The sequence below is a fragment of the Malania oleifera genome, chromosome 11 (genome assembly GCF_029873635.1).
Source record: "Malania oleifera isolate guangnan ecotype guangnan chromosome 11, ASM2987363v1, whole genome shotgun sequence".
NCBI classification, from domain to species: domain Eukaryota; kingdom Viridiplantae; phylum Streptophyta; class Magnoliopsida; order Santalales; family Ximeniaceae; genus Malania; species Malania oleifera.
In genome coordinates, this window is record NC_080427.1 from 31,654,979 (window position 1) to 31,677,331 (window position 22,353).

Below are 22,353 nucleotides of genomic sequence, written 5' to 3' on the forward strand. Positions count from 1 at the left end.
TCCCGTTGAGTTATTATGTGCCTGTGGTTCTTCGTTGTGTTCTACCCAAGGTCTTAGATTTCAATTTCGACTAAAATTTTGAAGCGCTTCAAAAGAACATAAATTCGATGGGAATTTCAATTTCAATTGCAAAAAAAAAAAAAAAAAAAAAAACATAAAATTAGTAGTAAAGCATGAAATTCTTTTATGAAACTTTAGAAATGGTTAATAGACCTAATAATGTAAGTTCTAGGACTAATAGATTATAAATTAAATACATCTATGTTGAGTATGAAGCGCAATAATTGTAATATAACATGTGTACTAAACATATTTGTAATATATGTATTAAACACATGGTCTTAAATTTCAATTTCGATTAAAACTTCAAAGCTCCAAAAGTATGGAAATTTCCATGTCAATTTCAATTTCGATTTAAAAAAATGATGGAAACTAGTAGTAAAGCATGGAATTCTTTTATGAAATTTTAGAAATGGTTAATAGACATAAGAATGTAAATTTTAGGACTAGTATATTATAAATTAAATACTCTTTTTCCTTATGTAGCACAATAGTTGTAATATAGTATGAACATTAAACACCTTCGGTTAATATAAATGGAATTCATAAATCAATTAAATATTATTTATTATACAAATAAAGATAATTTAGATATTAATGGTTAAATAAAACGTTGTTGTAAGTTTAATTATCCATACAATTTCAAAAGCCCTTGCACTAATTTTTTTGTTTGAACAAAAAATAAGATTAAGAGAGAAATTTCACTTTGCATATAATTGACACATTTGAATTTCAAGGAAATTTCATTCTATAGTTAAAATTTCGAGATTTCAATAAATTTTTTATGATTCTTTTTGAAATTTCACGGAAATTATGCAAGATGAAAATTGTGTACCATTTCAATTTCGAGGGTGATCAAAAGTAGAAATTTCAATGAAAATTTTGACAATTTCATGAAAATTTAAGACCATGATTAAACATATTCAATTAATATAAATGAAATTTATAAATCAAAATATTATTATTACACAAATTATGACAATTTATACATGAAAGGTTAAATAAAATAGTCATGAGTTTAACTTTTCATATTATTTCAAAAGCCCTTGTAATAATTTTTTGTTTCAACAAAAAATAAGATAAATTAAGAGAAAATTTTCACTTTGCGTCAAAATCTCACATTTTGAATTCCAAGGAAATTTCATTCTATAGTTAAAATTTTGATGAGTTTTGCTAAAATGACTTAGATAAATATCGGACAATTCAAAGAAATTCTAATGGAAATTATGTAACATGCAAATCAATAGCCATTTCGATTTTGAGGGTGATGGAAAGTTGTAATTTTGATGGAAATTTAGACAGTTTCGTTGAAATTTAAGACCATGATCTCAATATGTTTCAAAGATTGACTTGCAAGTAGAATGGAGAATTCGGGAATTAGACATTCCAAAGACTGCATTCTCGTACACAGTATAGGCATATAAGTTACAGGCACTATGAGTTTCTTGTGTTACCATTTGAGGTACCAATGCACCAACAATCTTCATGGGTATGATGAATAAATTTTCAACCATACTTGGATCAGTTTATTATAGTATTTATCAATGATATTTTGATATATACAAAGACTCGGAAGAGCGTGAGCAACATTTTCTATTGCCTTTACACACATTATGAGAGCATTAATTACATGCTAAACGAGAGAAATGTGAGTTAGGGACAACTAGAGTGAAATTTTTGGGTTAGTTCATAAACAAAAATGTGTTATTTGTTGATCTTTCTAAAGTTGAGGTTGTATTGAGTAGGAAAACTCTTCAAAATGAGGCTAAAATCCGTATTTTCCTGGGTTTGGCAAGGTATTGTTGTAGGTTTGTGCAGAAATCTTCCAAAATAGCCATGCCATTGATTGAGTTGACACGGAAAGGAAAGAAATATGTGCGGATTGATGAATGTAAACAATGTTGAAACATCAATTGACAACAGCTCCAATGTTAGTTCTTCCCAATAGCCAGGATCATTATGTAGTATATATAGATGCTTCCTTGAATGGGTTGGGGTGTGCATTTGATGCAAAAAGAAAAGGAGGTTGCAAATGGATCTTGACAATTAAAGCCTCATGAACACAATTATCCTACCCATGGCTTGGAATTAGATGATGTTGTATTTGCATTAAAATTATGGTGATCATACCTTTGGAGACAAATTTGAAGTGTATTTAGATCATAAAAGCCTTAATTATTTCTTTACTTGGAAGGAATTGAATTTAAAGCAAAGGTAGTGCTGGAGTATTGTGGGTGGAGTATTTTGGAAGATTATAATTTTTAACTCTATTATCACCCCAGTAAAGAAAATGTTGAGGCAATGCAGTAAGCAGGAAGTCCCAATACACGTTGACAAAATTTGAAAGTTCAATGGTGGAAAATGTTGAAAACTATAGATTCTTTTAACTTGCAAACAACCCCTTAGGAGACAAGGTTTGTGTATATAACTTAATGGCACAGCCAACTTTTAGAATGAATTATCAAAGGACAACAGCAGAATCCTCAGTTTCAGGAAGGTATACATTCTGAAGGGTGGACAAAATCTTCTAATAGAGGACTTCGTTATTTGGGCAGACTTTGTGCTCCACATGATTTGAAATGGGAAGTATTGCAAGAGGCACATTACTTTGGTAGCCATAAGATGTATAGAGATTTGAAAAGGCAATTCTCGTGGACAGGTGTGAAGAAGGAAGTGAAAGATTTTATGACGAAATGTCAGCAAGTGAAAGTTGGACATCAAGTGCAAGTTTATTGCAACCATTACCAACAGAAAAATGGAAAAGGGATGAAGTAATAATGGATTTTGTTTTAAGTTTGCAAGATGAAGGATAACTAGAAGAAGATGTTACAACTAGAGTTAAGGTAGGGTAGGTAAAATGAAGAAGTGCTTCGGATGTGTTGTGTGATCATAGAATACCATGAAAATAAAAAATAAAATAAAAAAGTTTTATAGGATGGTTGTAAGACCTATGCTATATGGATCAGAATGTTAGACAATCAAGAAACAACATAGCCAAAAACGGGTATGTTTTAATTAAGCAGTTTCATACTTTAGTTTGCCACATGGTTAAATAGCATTCTTGAAGATATACCAAGCTCTCTCTTGCAATGTCTTTCCTCTCTTTTGCAAAACAACTTCCCCTCTATGTCTCTCCCTCATAAATCTCCTTATGGCTTCAAATGTAGGATGGAGGTGTCAAAGTTCATGATTCAGATCGAAGGGAAGACATTTGATTTGAGACTGGTCAAGGTGAGAGATATCCAGTTTAAGTTCGTGTTCGAGAAAAATCCCACTCAGAATAGACGGATTAAACTTCTGAAAAAGGCAGTTCTCTAGTTTGCCAATGGTCTTCCAGATTTCATTCAGTTGGTTAGGGGTTCTCGAAAGGTCCGAATGAGGAATATGCTGTATTGGATGTCAATAAAGTGGACTAGGGTGGGGAGGTTTTATGAGTTAGGGATGGGATGGAATAGTAAGATATATTCTCTGTGTTTATTCCTGGTGGCACAAAAGGGGTTGGCTGGTGCAACTTTGCCAGCAAGTTCTGCGAACTAGCCAAAGTGTTTGGCTGTCAATTGTGAAGCACAGGTGTGGGGAGCCCTTCTGTGCCCAGATAGTGGACTCAAGTGGTGTTGAAAGGGAAGGCAGGGTCAAGCAGAAGGCTATGAAAGCAGGAAAGTAGGTTGTTGTGAATGGGATAGATAACATGTGCATCCGATGTGGGGCTGAGCTCAGGTTGAAGATGGCAGGGAATCTGGTGCCAGAAAATTTCAGGTCAAAGATGCATGTTTTTATTGCTCATGTAGTTGGGCTTGCTGAAACTGCAATGGCAGCTAGGGTTTTGAATGATGCTGCAGCTCCAGTTGAGGCGAATAGGGTTTCGGTAGGGGAAAGGAGGATAAAAAGTATCGGCTGGTCTGATTAGTTATTGTATTGGATCTCGGCAAGTTAATGGAAAAAGAAGGAGCCTCTTTTTTTTATATAAAATGAGCTTATTAATCGAACAGGCCCACAGTATTCAGCGCCCTATTTCAGATGCCCAGCCTAAGGGAAAGGGTGATTGGGCCAATCATAATGGGCAAGCCCTCTCAAGCCCCAATACGCAGGTGGAGAAATAGGGAAGATGGATTGTCATTCATCTATAAACAATGGCCAAAATCTCTCTCCAGTTCCCCAAGATTCATGTGAAAAAGATCATATCATGGAGCAATTACAGGCAACCGGCAGCCCAATTTCAGAAGTCTGTTGATGACAAAAAGGAAATAAATAAAAGTCTTAAAAGTGATTGAAGATTCTGGTTTTGCAGAGGGACAAGAGCATGCTGCAGCAAAGGTTTACAAAGGTGATAGTGTTTTGGGCAGGATATCTGATGCCTCAGACCTTAAGGCAAAGGGATCTAAGGGTTCCAATGTTTATTCTCGTCAGAAGATTGTGCAGATGACGAGTATAAACACCAATGGAGTAGATTTTAAGGAAGGATTTATGAGTTCAAGATTTCATAGATAAATTGGTTTTAAGATTTGTGATCCTAGGAGAAATGAAGTGCATTGTGTCAAAACAGAATTAAGAAGGGTCAAAAGGAGTGAGCTAACTTCTAAGTATTTGGAGAATTATGATTTAAGAAGGAGTTTCTTGTTTAATTGTTATTTTTTCATTTCATTTCATTTTATTTTATTTATTTTATGGAGTGGATTTCTTGTCCTCTTTCATTGTAACTTCTCCTTCTCTATCTAATATACAATCTTTTATTATAAAATATATATATATAACCAAAAAAATGAAAGTTGCTGAAATGACAATGCTAGGATGGATGAGTGTTTTAACGTTGAAAGATAAATTAAGGAGTGAACATATTTGTTGTAAAATAGGCATAGAACCTGTAGAAGATAAGATAATGTAGGTCAGATAGTGCACTAGTGAGGAGGAGTGAACTTCTTACTATGATGGGATAGGGTCAGGCCTAAAATAACTTGAAATGAGATAGTAAGTAACGATTTAACAGTCCTTAAATTGTTGAAGGAAATTTCCCATGATCATGTAAATTGGCGGAAAAAGATTCATGCAGCCGATCCCACCTAGTGGTGCTTAAAGGCTAGGTTTCTTCTTGTTTACACTACCATTGATGTGTTCATAGACCACTGAAAGAAACAGATCAACCATCTGGAGTCTGAGTCAAAACCTGAACATGGTTAGTGTTTGACTTCAAAATAAAGTTAGGAAAAAAAAAAAAAAAAGGCTTATTTTCAAGATATTCATGGATTTTGAGCCTGCATATTTGTGCAGGTGCATCTCTAGGCATCAAGTATCCCTTATGTACAGATGTTTAGGACATAGAAACAGCTGATATGGACAAATAAAGGTGCATAGTATAGGTCAAAAGAATAAATGTCATCCTTAAACAACCAAGTTACAGGAAAACATTAATAGTGGCATATATTAGTGGTGATAAATGTGAGTAACAGTCCTGACCTTTTCTGGAGGTAGGTCAATTCCTAAATTTCCACGAGATAAAATAACACCATCTGCTTCCTTAAGGATTTCATCAAAATGTTTCAAACCCTGGAAAAATATTAGAATCGTTTTATTAGTACATCATTAATTTTTTTTACTTGGAATTTAAAGACAAGAAGAATACTAATTATATTAAGTTACTGGGAGGCAGACTGCTGGTGCCTAAATTAATAACAAAGTTACAGCACCATTATTGGGTTCACAAAAGTAGTAGCAATTGCAATGCATCCACTCACCTCCACTGTTTCAACTTTGGCAAATATTCGAGTTTCATGCAGATTTTGTGTTTTGAGGAAATTTTTAAGCTGCATTAAAGAACAGACGAGTGAGATCAGCTCTAGAAATCTTTCTAAAGAGCAAAGCATTCCTTTGTATGATTAAAATTAATTACTGGAAGCTTCCAGCTTGCCATCTGGTAACGTCTCTTGTTGTACTAGAGACTTGGGATCAAGACCACCTTTAACCCCCAACCTTAGGTGTTCATAGGCATGGTGGAGAATACTCATATTCCCACTCCTGTTTTATGGACTCCCATGCATTATATAAGCCATTGTTCATAGTTAACCAGAAAAAAGGAAAAGAGACTTCAATTAGATGCAGATCTATATGCATGATGATGCCGTTGGCCTCCAAAATATGAAGGATAACTTCAGGAACATACGAGTTGATATGTCGAAGAACATGCAACGATGCTTATTTTAGGAAACTGCCAAATTATAAAAATAAAGTGCTGTAATCTAATGCATTACATAGATCTAAAAATATCATACTTGCCAATCTTCTAGGTATTTCTCAGCATCTGGATCAAAATGAAGATAGCCCTTCAATCAAAAGCAGAAATAAGAACAGTGTGGGGGTATTGAACTAGACAATTAAGTGTGTCATTGGAAACTCTCCCACTAACCATCATGGTAATTCTACATCTGTGGGCCCTCATGACCTCTTTCTCTGCCTCTCGAAAAGGAAAGCATCACAATAAGAGCAAAATACAGCTAGCAAATATCATGCATTTAGCAAATTGCACATTATGACAGTAAGATATTAGGAGCAAAAATTCAGAACCAAGTTGTGCGGTTTTGAGGCATGAAAGACCCCTATATTTAAGGTGATATTTGCCCCCACTTGACTGAGTTTGCCGCCAGAAGAATAATACAATTCATCTCCAGGATACAAGAAAACCACTAGAAGTTGGCAGGCAGCCCTGAATATTCTCTGCAGAGCTTCATTTGGAAAAGGAATGTTTGAATGGAGAATTATAAGGGATAGAGAGACGAATTTGGAATAATAAATCTTTTGTCAAGAACCCTTATAAACATAAATGGGTACAATTAATACTCCCTTCCAATGCACACCATTCTTCAAAAGTTGTGTCTCTTCAAATAGACCTGACTATGGCATTTAAATTTCAAACTTCATTTAAAAAGACTGTTATTTCCAGCGTCCAATTAATATGAAAAAATTAATTATAAAATTCAAAAAATTAATTCTGAATTAGAGGCCTTACTCCAAATTAGAATTAAAATAATCAGATGGAAAATGCTTTATAAACACATTTCCACTTCTTTCAAATTTCCATCGTAGGTCAAGATTTTCCATCTCCCTTGTATTACAATCTATTAACTTAAAAACTCCAACATGGCATTGCACTAGCTCTTTGAGGGGATGGTTACAGCATTAAGGGGCAAAGGCCCCAAGTGGATCCAACAATGTCTGCAAAATATTGCTTTCTCTTAGCATATGCTGCATCCAAATTTCTTATTACAAGCTCAAAGATTAAGTCCAACACAGCTTTTGCACATGCATAAAGATTTTTCACTGAATGTAAATAGTAAGGCAGTACTGCCTGTGCATCATATTCAACCATCCAAGGGCCAATATAAGCTCCTCATACAATAGAAGTCCTTTTGAATAGCCCTTCTCCCAACCCTGACACTGCTGCTGATTTCCTTACCAAAAGAAAATGCAAAATCCAATTGCAGATAACATCTTACATGCATGACCCACCAGAACCATGCCTCAATCAACTTTCTATGTGCAGTCTAAGCAAATTCATAATGGAAGGATCTACATCCAGGGGAAAATGATAAGGTTCCTGCTGGTATGTGTTCGGTAATATGGATGTGATAACCATGTCCTTAGCCATGGTAAATTTAAATTACTTCCACAAAATGCATTATTGTTGCTTTTGCTTTTGTATTGAATGAGTTTATATAAGCTCTATGTAACGACCCCAAAAATAATATGCATGTAAGTGTAAAAAAAAAAAATTATTAAATTAATTAATTTAATAATAATTATTAATTAAATAATATAATATAATATATATATATATATATATATATATACACACACATATGAATCATCAGGAAGTTTCCTGATGATTCAATTTCAATTGAAATTGAAACCCTCACGTTTTCTCTCCTCTCTCCCTCTTAGTTTCTCTCTCACTCTCTCTCTCTCTCTCTCTCTCTCAATTTCTCTTCCATTTCTCTGCCAAATTGAAGAACGGGCATCATTCCCGGGTCCCAGCTCCGCTCTTCAACGATTTAACCGGAGAAATTTCATCATCCGCACGCCATAGACACCACTCTAGGGTTAGGTTAAGTAGACTAGATTATGTCAGAATTTATTTAAAATATGCTTGATTTAAATTGAGTATGAGAATTTAATTATTTCCATGTTCATATTTTATTTTAAAATATGTATGTTTTAAATTAATTACGTGAATTTAATTATATTTTTATATTTGATTTAAATTATGTTTTTTAAATTAATTATATTGGTTTTATTCAAATATATACCTGAGTTAAATTAAATTACGCAGATTTGATTGATTAAATTTGAGGACGTGAATACGGTTAATTTATTTTATTGCATAATTGAGCAAGTTTGAGATTTTTACGGTATTATATTTATTACGTGTTTATTGTGAATTTTATGGGGTTATATTTATTACATGTTTGATTGGGAATAATGATGAGATTTGGTTACAAATTATATGTTGAGAAAATTATGAGATCATTATACTGTGTTGTTGCATAAATTGCAATATTATGTTTTAAGAACCCTGATGGACTGAATGCGGCGAATGCTCGGTACCGTAGCTACAGATGAGTATTAGTGCAGCCACATTGTTGTGAAAGTGTTGGTGGTGGATAGTGGATTTGGCTTGAGTAGGGGAGTACACACCTGTTTCCGGACCCGGATGTGAGGCAAATTGCACTTACAGACATAAACCTTTGATTTAGCTTTGGTCGGCCAACCAATACTAAGTCCAGTCTTTGGGCCGTACAACCCAATCATGGGGGTTAAACATGACATGCATCGGCCAAAAGGAGTTCTTTTGTACATATTTGTATGTTTATGTGATTTTGGCCATTTAATAGGCCTGAATGATGTTTAGGAGAAAAGCATGGATATTAATTTATATATGCGACTTATATTTTACAAATGCAATTTTTATTAAAGTTATTAAATATATTTTTTCATTGTGAAGCTCATGTCAACCACACACTGATTATAATCTACTCCATACTTATGGAGAGGTGTTTCACCCCATTATTATCTTACATTTCAGATACCTTGAGGAGCATAGCCGAAATTAGAGCAGCGTAGCAGAAGCGTGAGTGGGATAGAAGAGTTATTTAGCATAGATATTAAATCAGTTATGTTTTTAATGTTTTAGAATTTTTAGGGATCTTAATTTTGATATTGGAGATATTATAGTTAAAATGAGGTTATTTAGTACTTTGGTAACAGAGAAGTTTTCAGGTCGTCTCAGTTGGTATCAGAGCAAATATTTGGGTCACTACACCCTATGTGCATTAATAAATTGAATAGACCAATGGGATTTTGTTTAATTTATTAGCAGTAGGAGGGGCATAAATAAAATAAAATTCAGAAAGCCCAAGTCAAATTAGAAATAGCACTGAAGTTTGAGGCAGAAATAGAAACAAAACAGAAGAGGAGCACGCTGAAACCAGGGGTGGCACCTGGCAGCAGCTGGCAACGCTGCAGAGCCCAGCAGTGGAAACTTGGCACAGCTGGCAGCACTGCAGGGCCACTTGCAGCAATCTGCTGCTGTCCTGATCCATTTCCAGCCATGCACAGCAGCAACAGCGTAATTTACAATTAATTTTTTTCTGTAAACCTAGTCCTAGAAAGAAAAAGAGGAAGAGAAAAAACTATGCAGAAATCAAGATTCAGGGAAAATCAGGAAATACATAAAATTCGTAGGAACCTCAAAATAAATTGGAGAATCTGATAATCAAGGTAGGTTCTTAATTTCATTTATTCACCTACGGATTTGGGTAAAAATGGAAGTTTTCAACGAAAAGGGTAAAAAAATTTATGTATTTGAACCCTATTAAGGAATAATTTCTAAATTTTTTATTGGTTACTTAGTATAAAGAACACATGTGTTCTCCTTAGTTTCATAGCTACACATTATATTTTTAGAAAACTGTAGTTTATTTGCTAGGGCTGTTTGCCTCGTTAAGGATATGGTATTTACCTGTGTTAAGTTTGGAAGAGAAAGATAAAAATCTTTTTGATGCACAACTCTTTACAAGAGATACAAGGGTTTATATATATATATATAAGATAATTGAAAAATGGAAACTGTAGATTTTTCTATATGGACAGGGTATATTGCTTTAATACTCCCCCTCAAGTTGGAGCATGGAGATCCGTAATGCCCAACTTGCGTGATAAATTTTGGAAATGATCACGACCCAAAGCTTTGGTGAAGATATCGGCAAGCTGACTGTGGATAGGAATATACTTAGTGAAAAAGAGGCCAACTCATAACTTCTCACAAACAATGTGACATCGATTTCTATATGTTTTGTACGTTCGTGGAAAACTGGATTCTGGGCAATATGAAGAGCCGTTTGGTTGTCACAATATAAGAGCATAGGCTGAGAATGCGGTACTCCAAGATAATGTAAAAGAGTTTTGAGCCATGTAAGTTCACATGTAGTGGAAGCAAGTGCACGGTACTCAGCTTCGGCGGAGGAGCGAGACACGGTAGTTTGTTTCTTAGTGCGCCAGGAAATCGGACTAGTGCCCAACTGAATGACAAAACCAATGGTGGAGCGGCGAGTGAGGGGACAACTAGCCCAATCTGAATCAGAATAGGCTGAGACTTGAAGAGTGTTAGCAATAGGAAAAAATAAGACATGTCCTGGAGAAGTCTTAATGTAACGAAAAACACGTACAGCAGCATCATAATGTGGCCATCTAGGCTGGTGCATAAATTGACTGAGAATGTTGACCGGAAACACAATGTCGGGACGAGTGATGGTGAGATATATCAAACGTCCAACGAGTCGCCAAAACGAGCTTGGATCGGAGAGAAGATCACCATCATTATTATTGAGCTTGAGATTTTGTTCCATGGGAAAGTGGGCAAGACGAGCACCAAGATGACCGCTATCAATGAGGATGTCAAGAGCATATTTGCATTGATTAAGAATATGCCAGTGGGAGAACGAGCAACTTCAAGGCCAAGGAAATATTTCAATTTGCCAAGATCCTTTAGTTTGAATTTCTGAGCAAGCATGACTTTGAAAGTGCTAATATCGGAGAGATCATTGTCTGTCATGAGAATGTCATCAGCATAAATGAGAGTAAAAGACTGACCCCGAGAACGGGAGAAAAGAGAATGGTCGGCCTGAGATTGAGTGAAACCCGCAGCAAGTAAAACAGAAGATAATTTAGAGAACCAATTGCGAGAGGCTTGCTTAAGACCATAAAGAGATTTCTGAACACGACAAACACGAGTCTCCCCCTGTTTGTAATAACCCGGTGGAGGGAGCATATAGACCTCCTCATCGAGGTCACCATGGAGAAAAGCGTTGTTGACGTCCAATTGAAGGAGATGCCAATTCCAAGTTGCAGCCACTGCAAGAACACACCTAACAGTAACAAGTTTAGCAACAGGAGCAAAAGTGTCATGATAATCCAAACCTTCTACCTGAGTGTAGCCATTGGCCACCAAGCGAGCTTTGTGTCGTTCTATGGATCCATTGGCTCGAAGTTTTGTTTTGAACACCCATTTACAGCCAATTGGTTTTTGCCAGGTGGAAGATGTTGAAGAACCCATGTATGATTAGTTTCTAAGGCTTGGATTTCAAAAGTCATAGCATCACGCCAATGTGGGTGCAACACAACCTGAGAGTATGAGGTGGGTTCGGGATGTTGGGACATGATAGAAAGAAAAGCCAAATGTTGATTAGAGAAACGATGATAAGATAAAAAAGAGGAGAGACAATGAACCGTACCTGAGGAACATCTTGAAACCTATGAAGTTGGGGAGGAATTTAGTAAAGTAGGGCAGATATGTGACATCACCGGAGATGAAAATTTTTTTGTTTTCAAGATCGTATACACGATAAGCCTTATGATGAGTAGGATAACCCAAGAAAACACATCGAAGAGCACGAGGAGAGAATTTATTGCGATGTTGGCAAGTGGTTGGGGCATAGCACAAGCACCCAAACTCTCGCAAGTGTGTATACAATGGTGGTTTCTGAAAAAGAAGTTCATAAGGGGACTTATGATTGAGGCTGGGTGAAGGAGTGCGATTAATTAAATAGATAGCTGTGAGAATGCATTCACCCCAAAAGGAAATGGGAGATTGGCTTGAAAACGTAAACACCGAGCCACATTAAGAAGGTGGCAATGTTTACACTCGGCAACACCATTTTGCTGAGGTGTATCCACACATGCGCTCGTAAAAAATGCCTTGATCATGGAAAAAGGTTTGAAGTGGGGTGGATAGAAATTCTCGACCATTATCACTGCATACATGCTTAACAGTGCAATTGAAATGATTTGTGACCATGGCGCAAAAATTTTTAAGGCAAGTGAAAGTATCAAATTTCAGGCGCATAAGATAAACCCATGTAGCACGTGAGTAGTCATCCACAATTGTTAAAAAATAATGTGCACCAGAGAGTGAAGTTGTAGGATAACCACCCCATATATCACAATAAAGCCGATTAAAACAAAATGTGCTCTTATGTGTATTCAAAGAAAACGGTAAACGAGTGTGTTTTGCTCTAGCACAAACATCACAAGGCAAATGAGGAGAAGAAATATTTAAGGTTTTCGGAATACATGAAATGGAAGGGTGACCGAGACGTTAATGCCAAAGAGTAGTATCAGAAACACGTTGAGAGTGGAAAATTGAAGCAGAGGGGGGTTTATAGTAGTAAAGCCCATCCCATACTTCACATGTTCCAATCAGCCTCCTTGTTGATAGGTCCTGAAAGACACAAAAAGTGGAAAAAATAGTAACACAATTGAGATCAGTGGTAAGTTTGCTGATGGATAATAAGTTAAATTTAAATGAAGGCACATAAAGAACATTAGAAAGAGAGAAATTAGGAGAAAATCGAATAGTGCCCGTATGAGTTACAGGAACAATGTCACCATTTGGAAGCTTAATAGGGCATGACTGATTGAGAAGCTGAATATTATCAAGAGAAGACAAATTAGAAGTCATGTGATCGGAGGCACCTGAATCAACAATCCATTCAGTATTAGAAAGAGAAGCAGAATGGCAAGAGGCAAGGTTACCAGCAAAATTAGCAGAATTGATGTTCAAGGGCGATAAAAGATCCAAGAGTTGACGGTATTGTTCGCTAGTGAGACCAGGGATAACAATCTCAGAAGAGGTTGAAGAACCTGTAACCATATTTTCCGCCATTGAAAAACCAGATGCTTCCATAACGTCATATCAGTTCAGAGGAGTCAAACCGCCGAATTTAGTCAAATCCGATCATTGCAACAACCAAAAAATATAAACCTTCGATTTGATAATCTTCGAGTTTAAACAGAGAAACCGAAGGTGCCATCGAAATGTTGAGACCACTAAGGCGAGCAGAGCCGAAGATGATCAATCGAAAAAAATTCCGAAGAAGATGGGCGTCGGAAGAGAAAACGCTACTGAGATGGATCGCCAGAAAGCTATAAACAGAAACTAGCCGAGACGACAAACTAGAACTGAGAGGGATGATGTCGGAGATGGGAAAGAAACACCGAATAACTGAGGAATGATGGAGATGAGACTTCGCCAAAGATAATGTCGAAGATGATGACGTCAGAGAACGGAATTGATACGGGATCGTCAGAGAAGACAGCTGGAGTAGCGAGTTACAGAGGGAACTGAGAATAGCCGAAAAAACAGAGAGATGATGACCAACGAACACCTGAGCTGCTGGAAATCACCGGAGCTCCACTTGAAGGGCCGCTGGAGAATACGGAGAGCGACGGCAGATGCAGCAGTGTCTAGCTGAGGGTGACAGGCTTAGGGAGATAGCCTTGGAAGAGGAGGTTCTTGTAGGGAAGATAATTGAAAAATGGAAAAGATGAGAGACTGCTGCTTCTACTGAAATTAAAAGGAACCGAGAGGGTTGCCATTGCTGCTCTCGCCGTAAAAGATGGAGATGACGGTGACGACGCCAGAGAAGGTGAGAGACCTGAGAGATGGCCAGGAAATTGACAAGGGTACTGCTGTTGTTGAAGTTCTTGAGCGGACGACGGCGGCGGCAAAGGAACCGAAAGTCGGAGCTGAGGAAGAGGAACGAGAGGTAGTGGCGTGACTGGCGTCGGCAACTCGCAGAGTCGTAGTGCAGAGTGAGACGACGCCAAAAAAATGCCGCCAGAAAAATGAGATGATGTGAACACTAAAGGGAGGCCGGAGAAACAAATCAGGCCTGAGATGACGCCGGAAGGAACGAGAGACAGCTAGACTAACTAAGGGATGCTGCTGAGAGCCAAAGTTTTGTCGGAGTGTTGAACCAACTGCCGAAGAAGAAGAGGAGAGAGGCGCCCTGAAAATTAACTAGAAAAAAAAAAAAACGACGGGCGGCCACAAAAGAAAATTGGGTTAAGAAACCCTAAGCTCTGATACCATGTTAAGTTTGGAAGAGAAAGATAAAAATCTTTTTGATGCACAACTCTTTACAAGAGATACAAGGGTATAGATATATATAAGATAATTGAAAAATAGAAACCGTAGATTTTTCTATATGGAAAGGGTATACTGCTTTAATAACCTGCAATGGCATGACTTGTATGTGCATATATTGAATTCCAATAGTGTGAAATAACTGGATGTGATGTGGTACCGTGTACTGTTTGTGCATGTGGTATTGCGAAATTTGAGCAAGTAGGGATTGTCTCCCTCAGGTAAATGTTCTAAACCTATAGATGGTATTTCTGCATCAAGCAGTGGTCAGCCATAACAGAAATTGGAACTTGTTTAAGAGAGCACTACTATTTTGAAATGGTGTTGAAATGTGTGATATTTGAATGTCGTGTGATGGTAGATAAGGAGATTTCTTAAAATAAGGAATGCGTTCATGACAATATGATTAGGCATGCATATAAACTAATCACATCTTAAAATAGGGAAATCTTTGTATTGAACTCGAGGTTGTTCACCTGACTTCCATAAAGATTTCAAGTTGTTGGAATTTTGTATACATACATGTGTGATCTTCATGATCACATATGGTGTATATTTACATACATAAATAATTAAACAAGAATTAAGCTATATCATAGTTAATTAATGGATAATAGGTACATTGACCAAAGTCAAGTACCATATTTATTATTGTGCAAGATACAATGACAGGAGCTGGGTCTAATGGTTAATGAAAAGTCTCCCAAGATACATTGGAAGAATGGAGATACATTGGCCAAATTCATGATCTTCTTAATTAACGTATCATTAAGGTCACATACAATGACCAAGTTGCGTCTAATGGTTAATGAAAAGTCTTCCAAGATACATTGGCCAAAGTCATGATCTCCTTAATTAATGTATCATTAAGGAATATATCACATTTAATTAAGGTACATTCACCTTGAAGGAAGGGGATGGCCATATGTATGCATTTATGACTCTTTGATGGATTGAATAACTTATGGAATTCTATATAAAAGGCTCTTGGTCCCTATCACCACTCAACCAAGTTTGGTAGAATCTCGGAGGCTTACAAAAGTATCTTTTAGCATAGAGATGTATTGTTAAAATCCCAATTCCAAGTATCATTGTAAATAATACACAAATTAGGAAAGTGGGTAAATGTGGGGGATTTGATATTATTCAGTAAGGGGATTGTTTCCTTGTTTAGAATAAGTAATCGTGTTATATATTGGGATGTACATATGAACAATTCAATTCAATAAAGATTCAAAGCTTTTGCTTACATGGTATCACAGCTAGGGTTTCTCAACCTTAGCTAACTATGACCAACGGCACCGTCAATAGCAAAGGGTCGACCTCTTCTGCAAATATCGATGGTGACTCAGAGGCCACATTGTTGGGGGTTCGAATGGGCTAGATAACACAGCCTTTCCACTCTCATTGGAGAAATTAAATAGAAAAAATTTCCATGAGTGGGCTCAATCCATAAAATTGGTGATTGAAGGAAAAGGGAGGCTAGGTTATCTTACCAGTGAACGGAGGAAACCAGACTCTACCGACATTGTAGCCTTGCAAAAATGAAGGTCCAAAAACTCCATGGTCATCGCTTGGCTCGTCAACTCGATGCAGCCGTCAATCATAAAAGTCTACTTGTTCTTGCCAACGGCAAAGGACGTCTGGGACGCCATTCGTGAGACAAACTCCGATGTCGAGAGTTACTCGCAAATCTTCGAAATCAAGACCCGATTGTGGCAAATAAGGCAAGGTGAGAGAGGCGTTACCGAGTATTTCATGGAGATGACCCATCTTTGGCAGGAGCTGGACCTGAGCATTGACGAGGAGTGGGAGTGCTCCGGCGACAGCACCGAAGGAGGCTCGAAAACGAAAGGGTCTTCGAGTTCCTGGCCGGCCTGAATCGAGAGCTTGACGACGTGAGGGGACGCATCCTTGGCCGGTGACCTCTTCCTTGAACCCGAGAGTTCTTCGCAGAGGTTAGGAGGGAGGAGAACAGGAGGTGTGTGATGCTGAGGCCCCAAAGTGATTGTGTTGGGCAGGATCTACCCGTACCCGTATGGCCGTATCTGCCCAAAAAATAGATGGGCACACTAATGGGCCTGATGTTTCGGCCCTTGTATCAAAGGGCCCAGGAGGATCCAGTCAACGGCCACAAAAAGGTAAATTTTGGGGCGAACATTGCCGAAAAATAGGTCATTTAAAAGATACCTGTTGGGAGATTCATGAAAAACCGACAAATTGGAAGCCGAGACAATACCAAAAAAATCGTGGGAACCAAGCTAACACTGACGGGTCAACTGAAAAACTACAAGGAGAAAAAACCAATACCTCTTCAAGTAGTGCATTTAGTCCTGAACAGTTAGATCAGTTGTATAAAATGATTTCGTCAATTCAAACATCGGGTTAGTCTTCCTTTGGTTCCCTAGCTCACCGAGGTAATTATCTGTCAACTTTAAATACTATATCCTATTACAAATCTCCATGGATAATTGACTCGGGTGCATCTGATCATATGACTAGTTCTTATCAATGGTTTTCATCCTACTCACCATATGTTGGGTATTTGAGAGTAAAAATTGCAGATGGCTCTCTCTCACCAGTTGCTGGAAGAGGAAGTATTCGCATATCTGACTCTATAACTTTACAATCTGTCCTACATGTTCCCAAGTTATCTTGCAACCTGTTATCCATCAGTTAGTTAACAAAAGACTCAAATTGTTCTGCTAAATTTGTCTCCTCTCATTGTGTTTTTCAGGACCTATCATCGGGGAAGACGATTGGCACTGCTAAGGCGTATGAGGGACTCTACTACTTTGAGGAGGCAAGCTTGAGTGAACTATGTAATACTGCAATTTGTGATTGTGCATCTATTTCTAGAGATAGTGAACTTTTGTTATGGCATTCAAGGATGGGTCATCCCAATTCCCAATATTTAAAACGTTTGTTTCCTTCTATTTGTTCAAATAAAATATCTTCTGAGTTTCAATGTGAAGTGTGTGAGCTTGCAAAACACCGTCGTACTTCTTTGCCATCATCCATGTACAAACCATCTCGCCCATTTACTATGTTTCATGGTGATTTGTAGGGTCCCTCTCATTCCCTCAATCGCACCAATACAAAATGATTCATTACCTTTATTGAAGACCATACTCGTCTTTGTTGGGTTTACTTATTGAAAGACAAAACAGAAGTCTGCTCCATTTTCATCAGGTTTCATTCCATGATTCATACACAGTTCCATACTCATATTCAAATTTTACATACTGATAATGGTACAAAATATTTTAATACCATTCTGGGAACTTATCTTCAAGAAAATGGGATTGTTCATTAGAGTTCTTGTGTAGATACCCCTCAACAAAATGGGGTTTCTGAACGAACATATACTTGAAGTAGCCCGGGCATTAATGTTCACTACCAATATGAAACATTATTTTTGGGGCGATGCCTTCTTAACAGTCACACATCTCATTAATCAAATGCCGAGTCAAGTACTTTCCTTTGTCACCCCTCTTCAGAAATTCCAAGAACACGTTCCTACCTCTCGACTCCCTTCCAGTCTCCTGTTGAAAATCTTTGGTTGTACTGCCTTTGTTCATGTTCATGCACACCACTGAGATAAATTGGATCCTCGTGCCATTAAATGTGTCTTCCTTGGTTATTCTCCTACCTAGAAAGGCTACAAATGTTATGATCCGGTCTCAAAAAGACTATTTGTTAGTCTTGATGTTACTTTCTTTGAAACCACTCCTTATTCCCCAAGGCCCTCTCTTCAAGGGGAGAAATGGAGTGAAGATAGGTTCTTGACCTCTTTACCACTGAATCTACGTCATCTGAATCAGTACCACCTATTGAGCCTCCTGTTGCTTCATTCCCTGACCCATTTATCGAGCCTTCCATTGCATTACTTCCTGACCTGCCAAACACAACAAAACACTTAACCTCAGAGGGAGATACAGGAGAGCAAAACAACGCAGACATAATTGTTTACTCAAGAAAGCCGAAAACAAAGAACGGGGAGAATCTCAGACCTGAGGCACCAAGAGCGTTGGAACCGATGATGACTCTGAATAACCATGAACCCACGCCCAATCCCGATCTGGTAATTAAGCTTTCTTCTGATAATCCTATATTTGATGATATCAATTTACCTATTGCAATTGGAAAACAAACTAGGTCATATATTCAATACCCTTGGTTTAAATACATGTCTTATAAAAGCTTGTCTACATGATATCGTGCGTTTGTCTCTAACCTTGATAGGATGAAAATACCAAAGAACATTCAGGAAGCTCTAGAAATACCTAAATGGAGAGAGGCAGTCATGGAAGAAATGCGAGCCCTAGAAAAAAATGAAACTTAGGAGTTGACAAATCTACCAAAAGGGAAGGAGCCAGTGGATTATGAATGGGTCTTCACAGTGAAATCTAAATCTGATGGAACAGTTGAAAGATATAAAGCCAGACTTGTTGCAAAAGGTTTTACACAGACTTACGACATTGACTATACAGAGACATTTGCACCAGTGGCAAACTTAAACACAATTCGAGTTCTCGTCCTTAGCAGCCAACTTAGATTGGATACTACAACAACTTGATATTAAAAATGCCTTTTTAAATGGAGAGTTAGAAGAAGAAGTATACATGACTATACCACTAGGATTCAGTGGGAAAGGTGAAGGAAACAGAGAATGTAAACTCAAGAAGTCCTTGTATGGACTCAAACAATCTCTTGGAGCATGGTTCGACAGATTCACAAAAGTAATAAAGAATCAAGGTTATCGACGAGGGCAATCAGATCATACACTGTTCTTCCAGCAGTCTGAAAGAGGTAATAGAACAATTCTAATAGTGTATGTTGATGATATAATCCTGACTAGCGATGATACGGTAGAGGTGGAGAGATTGAAGAAAGTTCTGGCTGCTGAATTTGAAGTTAAAGATTTGGGACAAATGCAGTATTTTTTGGGCATGGAAGTGGCGAGAACGAAAAAGGGAATTAGTGTTTCTCAGCGAAAGTATGTTACTGATCTCCTAATTGAAACTGGCATGCTGGGATGCAAACCTAGCGAAACCCCGATGGAAGCGGTAAAAAGAGTTGAAGACTATGGAATACCAGTGGAAAAGGAGAGGTATCAAAGATTGGTTGGCAAGCTAATCTGCCTATCACATACTAGATCAAATATTGCATTTGCAGTCAGTGTAGTAAGTCAACACATGCATTCACCAAAAGAAGCCCACTTAGATTACGTGTACAAGATCCTTAGATATCTCAAGGGATCCTCGGGAAGAGGACTCTTCTTTAAGAAATGTGAAAGGAAGGAAGTAGAGATTTTTACAGATGCAGATTGGGCAGGATCAGTGGAAGATAGAAGATCCACCACAGGTTATTGTACATGCTTCTGGGGAAATCTGGTAACTTGGAGAAGCAAAAAACAGAATGTGGTGGCTCGTAGTAGTGCTGAAACTGAATTCAGGGCAATCGCTCAAGGGATATGTGAAGGACTGTGGTTATAGAAACTCTTGGAAGAAAATTACAGGTCCCAGTGAACTTTCTTATCAAACTCTATAGTGACAATAAGGCAGCTATCAACATCTCTCTCAATCTAGTTCAACACGACAGGACTAAACATGTGAAAGTGGACAGACACTTCATCAAAGAGAAAATTGAAGAAGGGATTATCTGTATGACTTATGTACCTACCAAGGAACAAACTGCAGATATTTTCACTAAAGGGTTGGGACAACAGAACTTTGATGATCTCATTAGCAAGTTGGAGATGATTAATATTTATGATCCAACTTGAGAGGAAGTGTTAAAATCCCAATCCCAAGTATCATTGTAAATAATACACAAATTAAGAAAGTGGGTAAATGTGGGGGATTTGATATTATTCAGTAAGGGGATTGTTTTTTTGTTTAGAATAGGTAATCGTATTATATATTGGGATGTACATAAGAACAATTCAATTCAATAAAGATTCAAAGCTTCTGCTTATATGTATTCAACACAGCTTACTAATTTATTCATGACAAATTCTAGGATCTTGCATTCACTCGTATCCAAAATATTCAGATCTATTACCATTGGATGAGGAGCTATTGTGCTAATGACATTTCATCATTAGGAAAATTTGAGTAATGCATCCTCAAAATTTTGGCAAGATCGGATTTTGAAACTTAGAACCTGTAAGTTTCTTTAAAATAGCTATAGAAATTTAACAAAGAACAAAAAATTCATTGGAGGATAGTTGCGAGGAAGGAACAGGTGACTTGTGAAAATTAAGATGAACAGCTTCTATCATAGTTTTATGTGGTAAGTAGTCAAAACTAGGACGAATGGCTATCATGGTTTTATGCGGGTTAGTGAAATACTGAAATGAATGAAGAACTGTCACAAATCTGTTTCATATCATTCTTTTCTGTTAAGAACCTTAAAAGAAAAGATATGGGCATGGGAGCGACATGTAGTGCCCTCCTCTTAGGCTGATGCCCAAGCACTCTCTTAAAGATTCATGTAGTAAGCTCAAGAAAGATGGGATTTTTCTTTCAAAAGTTGTTTGAACCATTTTTCTGGCATTGGGCACAACTGAACAAGTTCAAAGATATCAATTATGGGAAGCCAAAACTAATTACAGAGATGCTGATTACTTTTAATACTAGCTAGCCATTCTCGACAAGTTCAAAAACAAATAGGCAAATATTTTAGAAGATGGAATCTGGATATATCATGTGACCCAGATTTAACATTTTTATTTATTCTGTGCCAAAAATGTTTCTCTAGACTAACTCCAAATTAAGTGACAATCTTCTTGACTCTGGATATTTTGGGTATGTTCATGGTTACTTTAGTTGTTTAGCATTATTGCTAGCTCTGTTAGTAAGCGTGAGGTAGCATGAGTTAATAAGCAAGTGAACGTCATTGTAGTGTACATAACACACATTATAATTAGAGAGGGAGACCTATTCACTGCTTTAGGTTCTCTTATTTATTAAACATTTTCAACATGGTGTCAGAACAAATTCCCAAACCTAAACCCTAAGTGCTGAAGCCACAGCCAAACCAAGACATTAAACCTCTAATCCTATGCAAGTCTGCCACTATAGAATGGTCGTTTACAGCACTGTAATCTGAAGCAGCTCCAGCAGTCACCAAAAAACACAGCAGTCACCAGAAAATTTCTGGATGACACTACCAGTTCAGAACCACAATAATCCCTAAAGATTTTGCAGAAGCAGCACTATAGTTTCCAACAGACATCGCTGATCTGCAGCCTCCTGAAATCCCATCAGCAGAAGCCCATCCAAGCACCCTCATGCACTGTCTGAAGGCTGACAGCCCTGACTGCACTCAACGACTTGCGAGGCGTCATTAAACTTTGTGTCACAGCCTTATAGTACTGCAACCACAACACATGATTTTGGCATATGATTCTGAACTAGGAGGGAACTTTGGTTAACATGGATTCAACTATGCAGTTGTCATGGGGATGGTTTTGGTATGTCTTTATGATGTTGTGGTGGATCCCAACAGTACTTGTGGTGGTGTTCTCAAACCAAAATATATGATCATTAGATCCTTGGTGGTTACTCATATGTGAATAGGAATGCTTTAGAGACATGACTTTTAGACGAACCCCGGGTGAGTGGCCTACCTCCCCTAGTATCCTATCGGGTACTAAGCGAGCAAGCTGAGGAGCGATCAGGGGCAGGCTCTTAACATCCTCAATGGGTGTCGTGGTAATCTGTGTGGGATTGGGAGCCCCATGGATGATCCATTTTAGAATGAGGCCGCACGGTACTCTCATTTTAAAGGTTTGGGTGTTCACCCTTCTTAGTCAT

At 37.6% G+C, this 22,353-nt stretch overlaps 1 protein-coding gene across 1 annotated transcript in view; it reads right to left on the bottom strand.

The window, feature by feature from the left end:
• The window catches only part of LOC131167999 (pyruvate kinase 2, cytosolic-like), a 78,360-nt gene that overhangs the window by 21,561 nt on the left and 34,446 nt on the right, over window positions 1–22,353 (bottom strand). The window contains exons 8-9 of the mRNA XM_058127122.1: window positions 5,790–5,858; window positions 5,512–5,601 (exon numbers count right to left, since the gene is read on the bottom strand). Coding sequence (XP_057983105.1) covers window positions 5,512–5,601; window positions 5,790–5,858 — 159 coding nt within the window. The remainder of the gene's footprint in view (window positions 1–5,511; window positions 5,602–5,789; window positions 5,859–22,353) is intronic.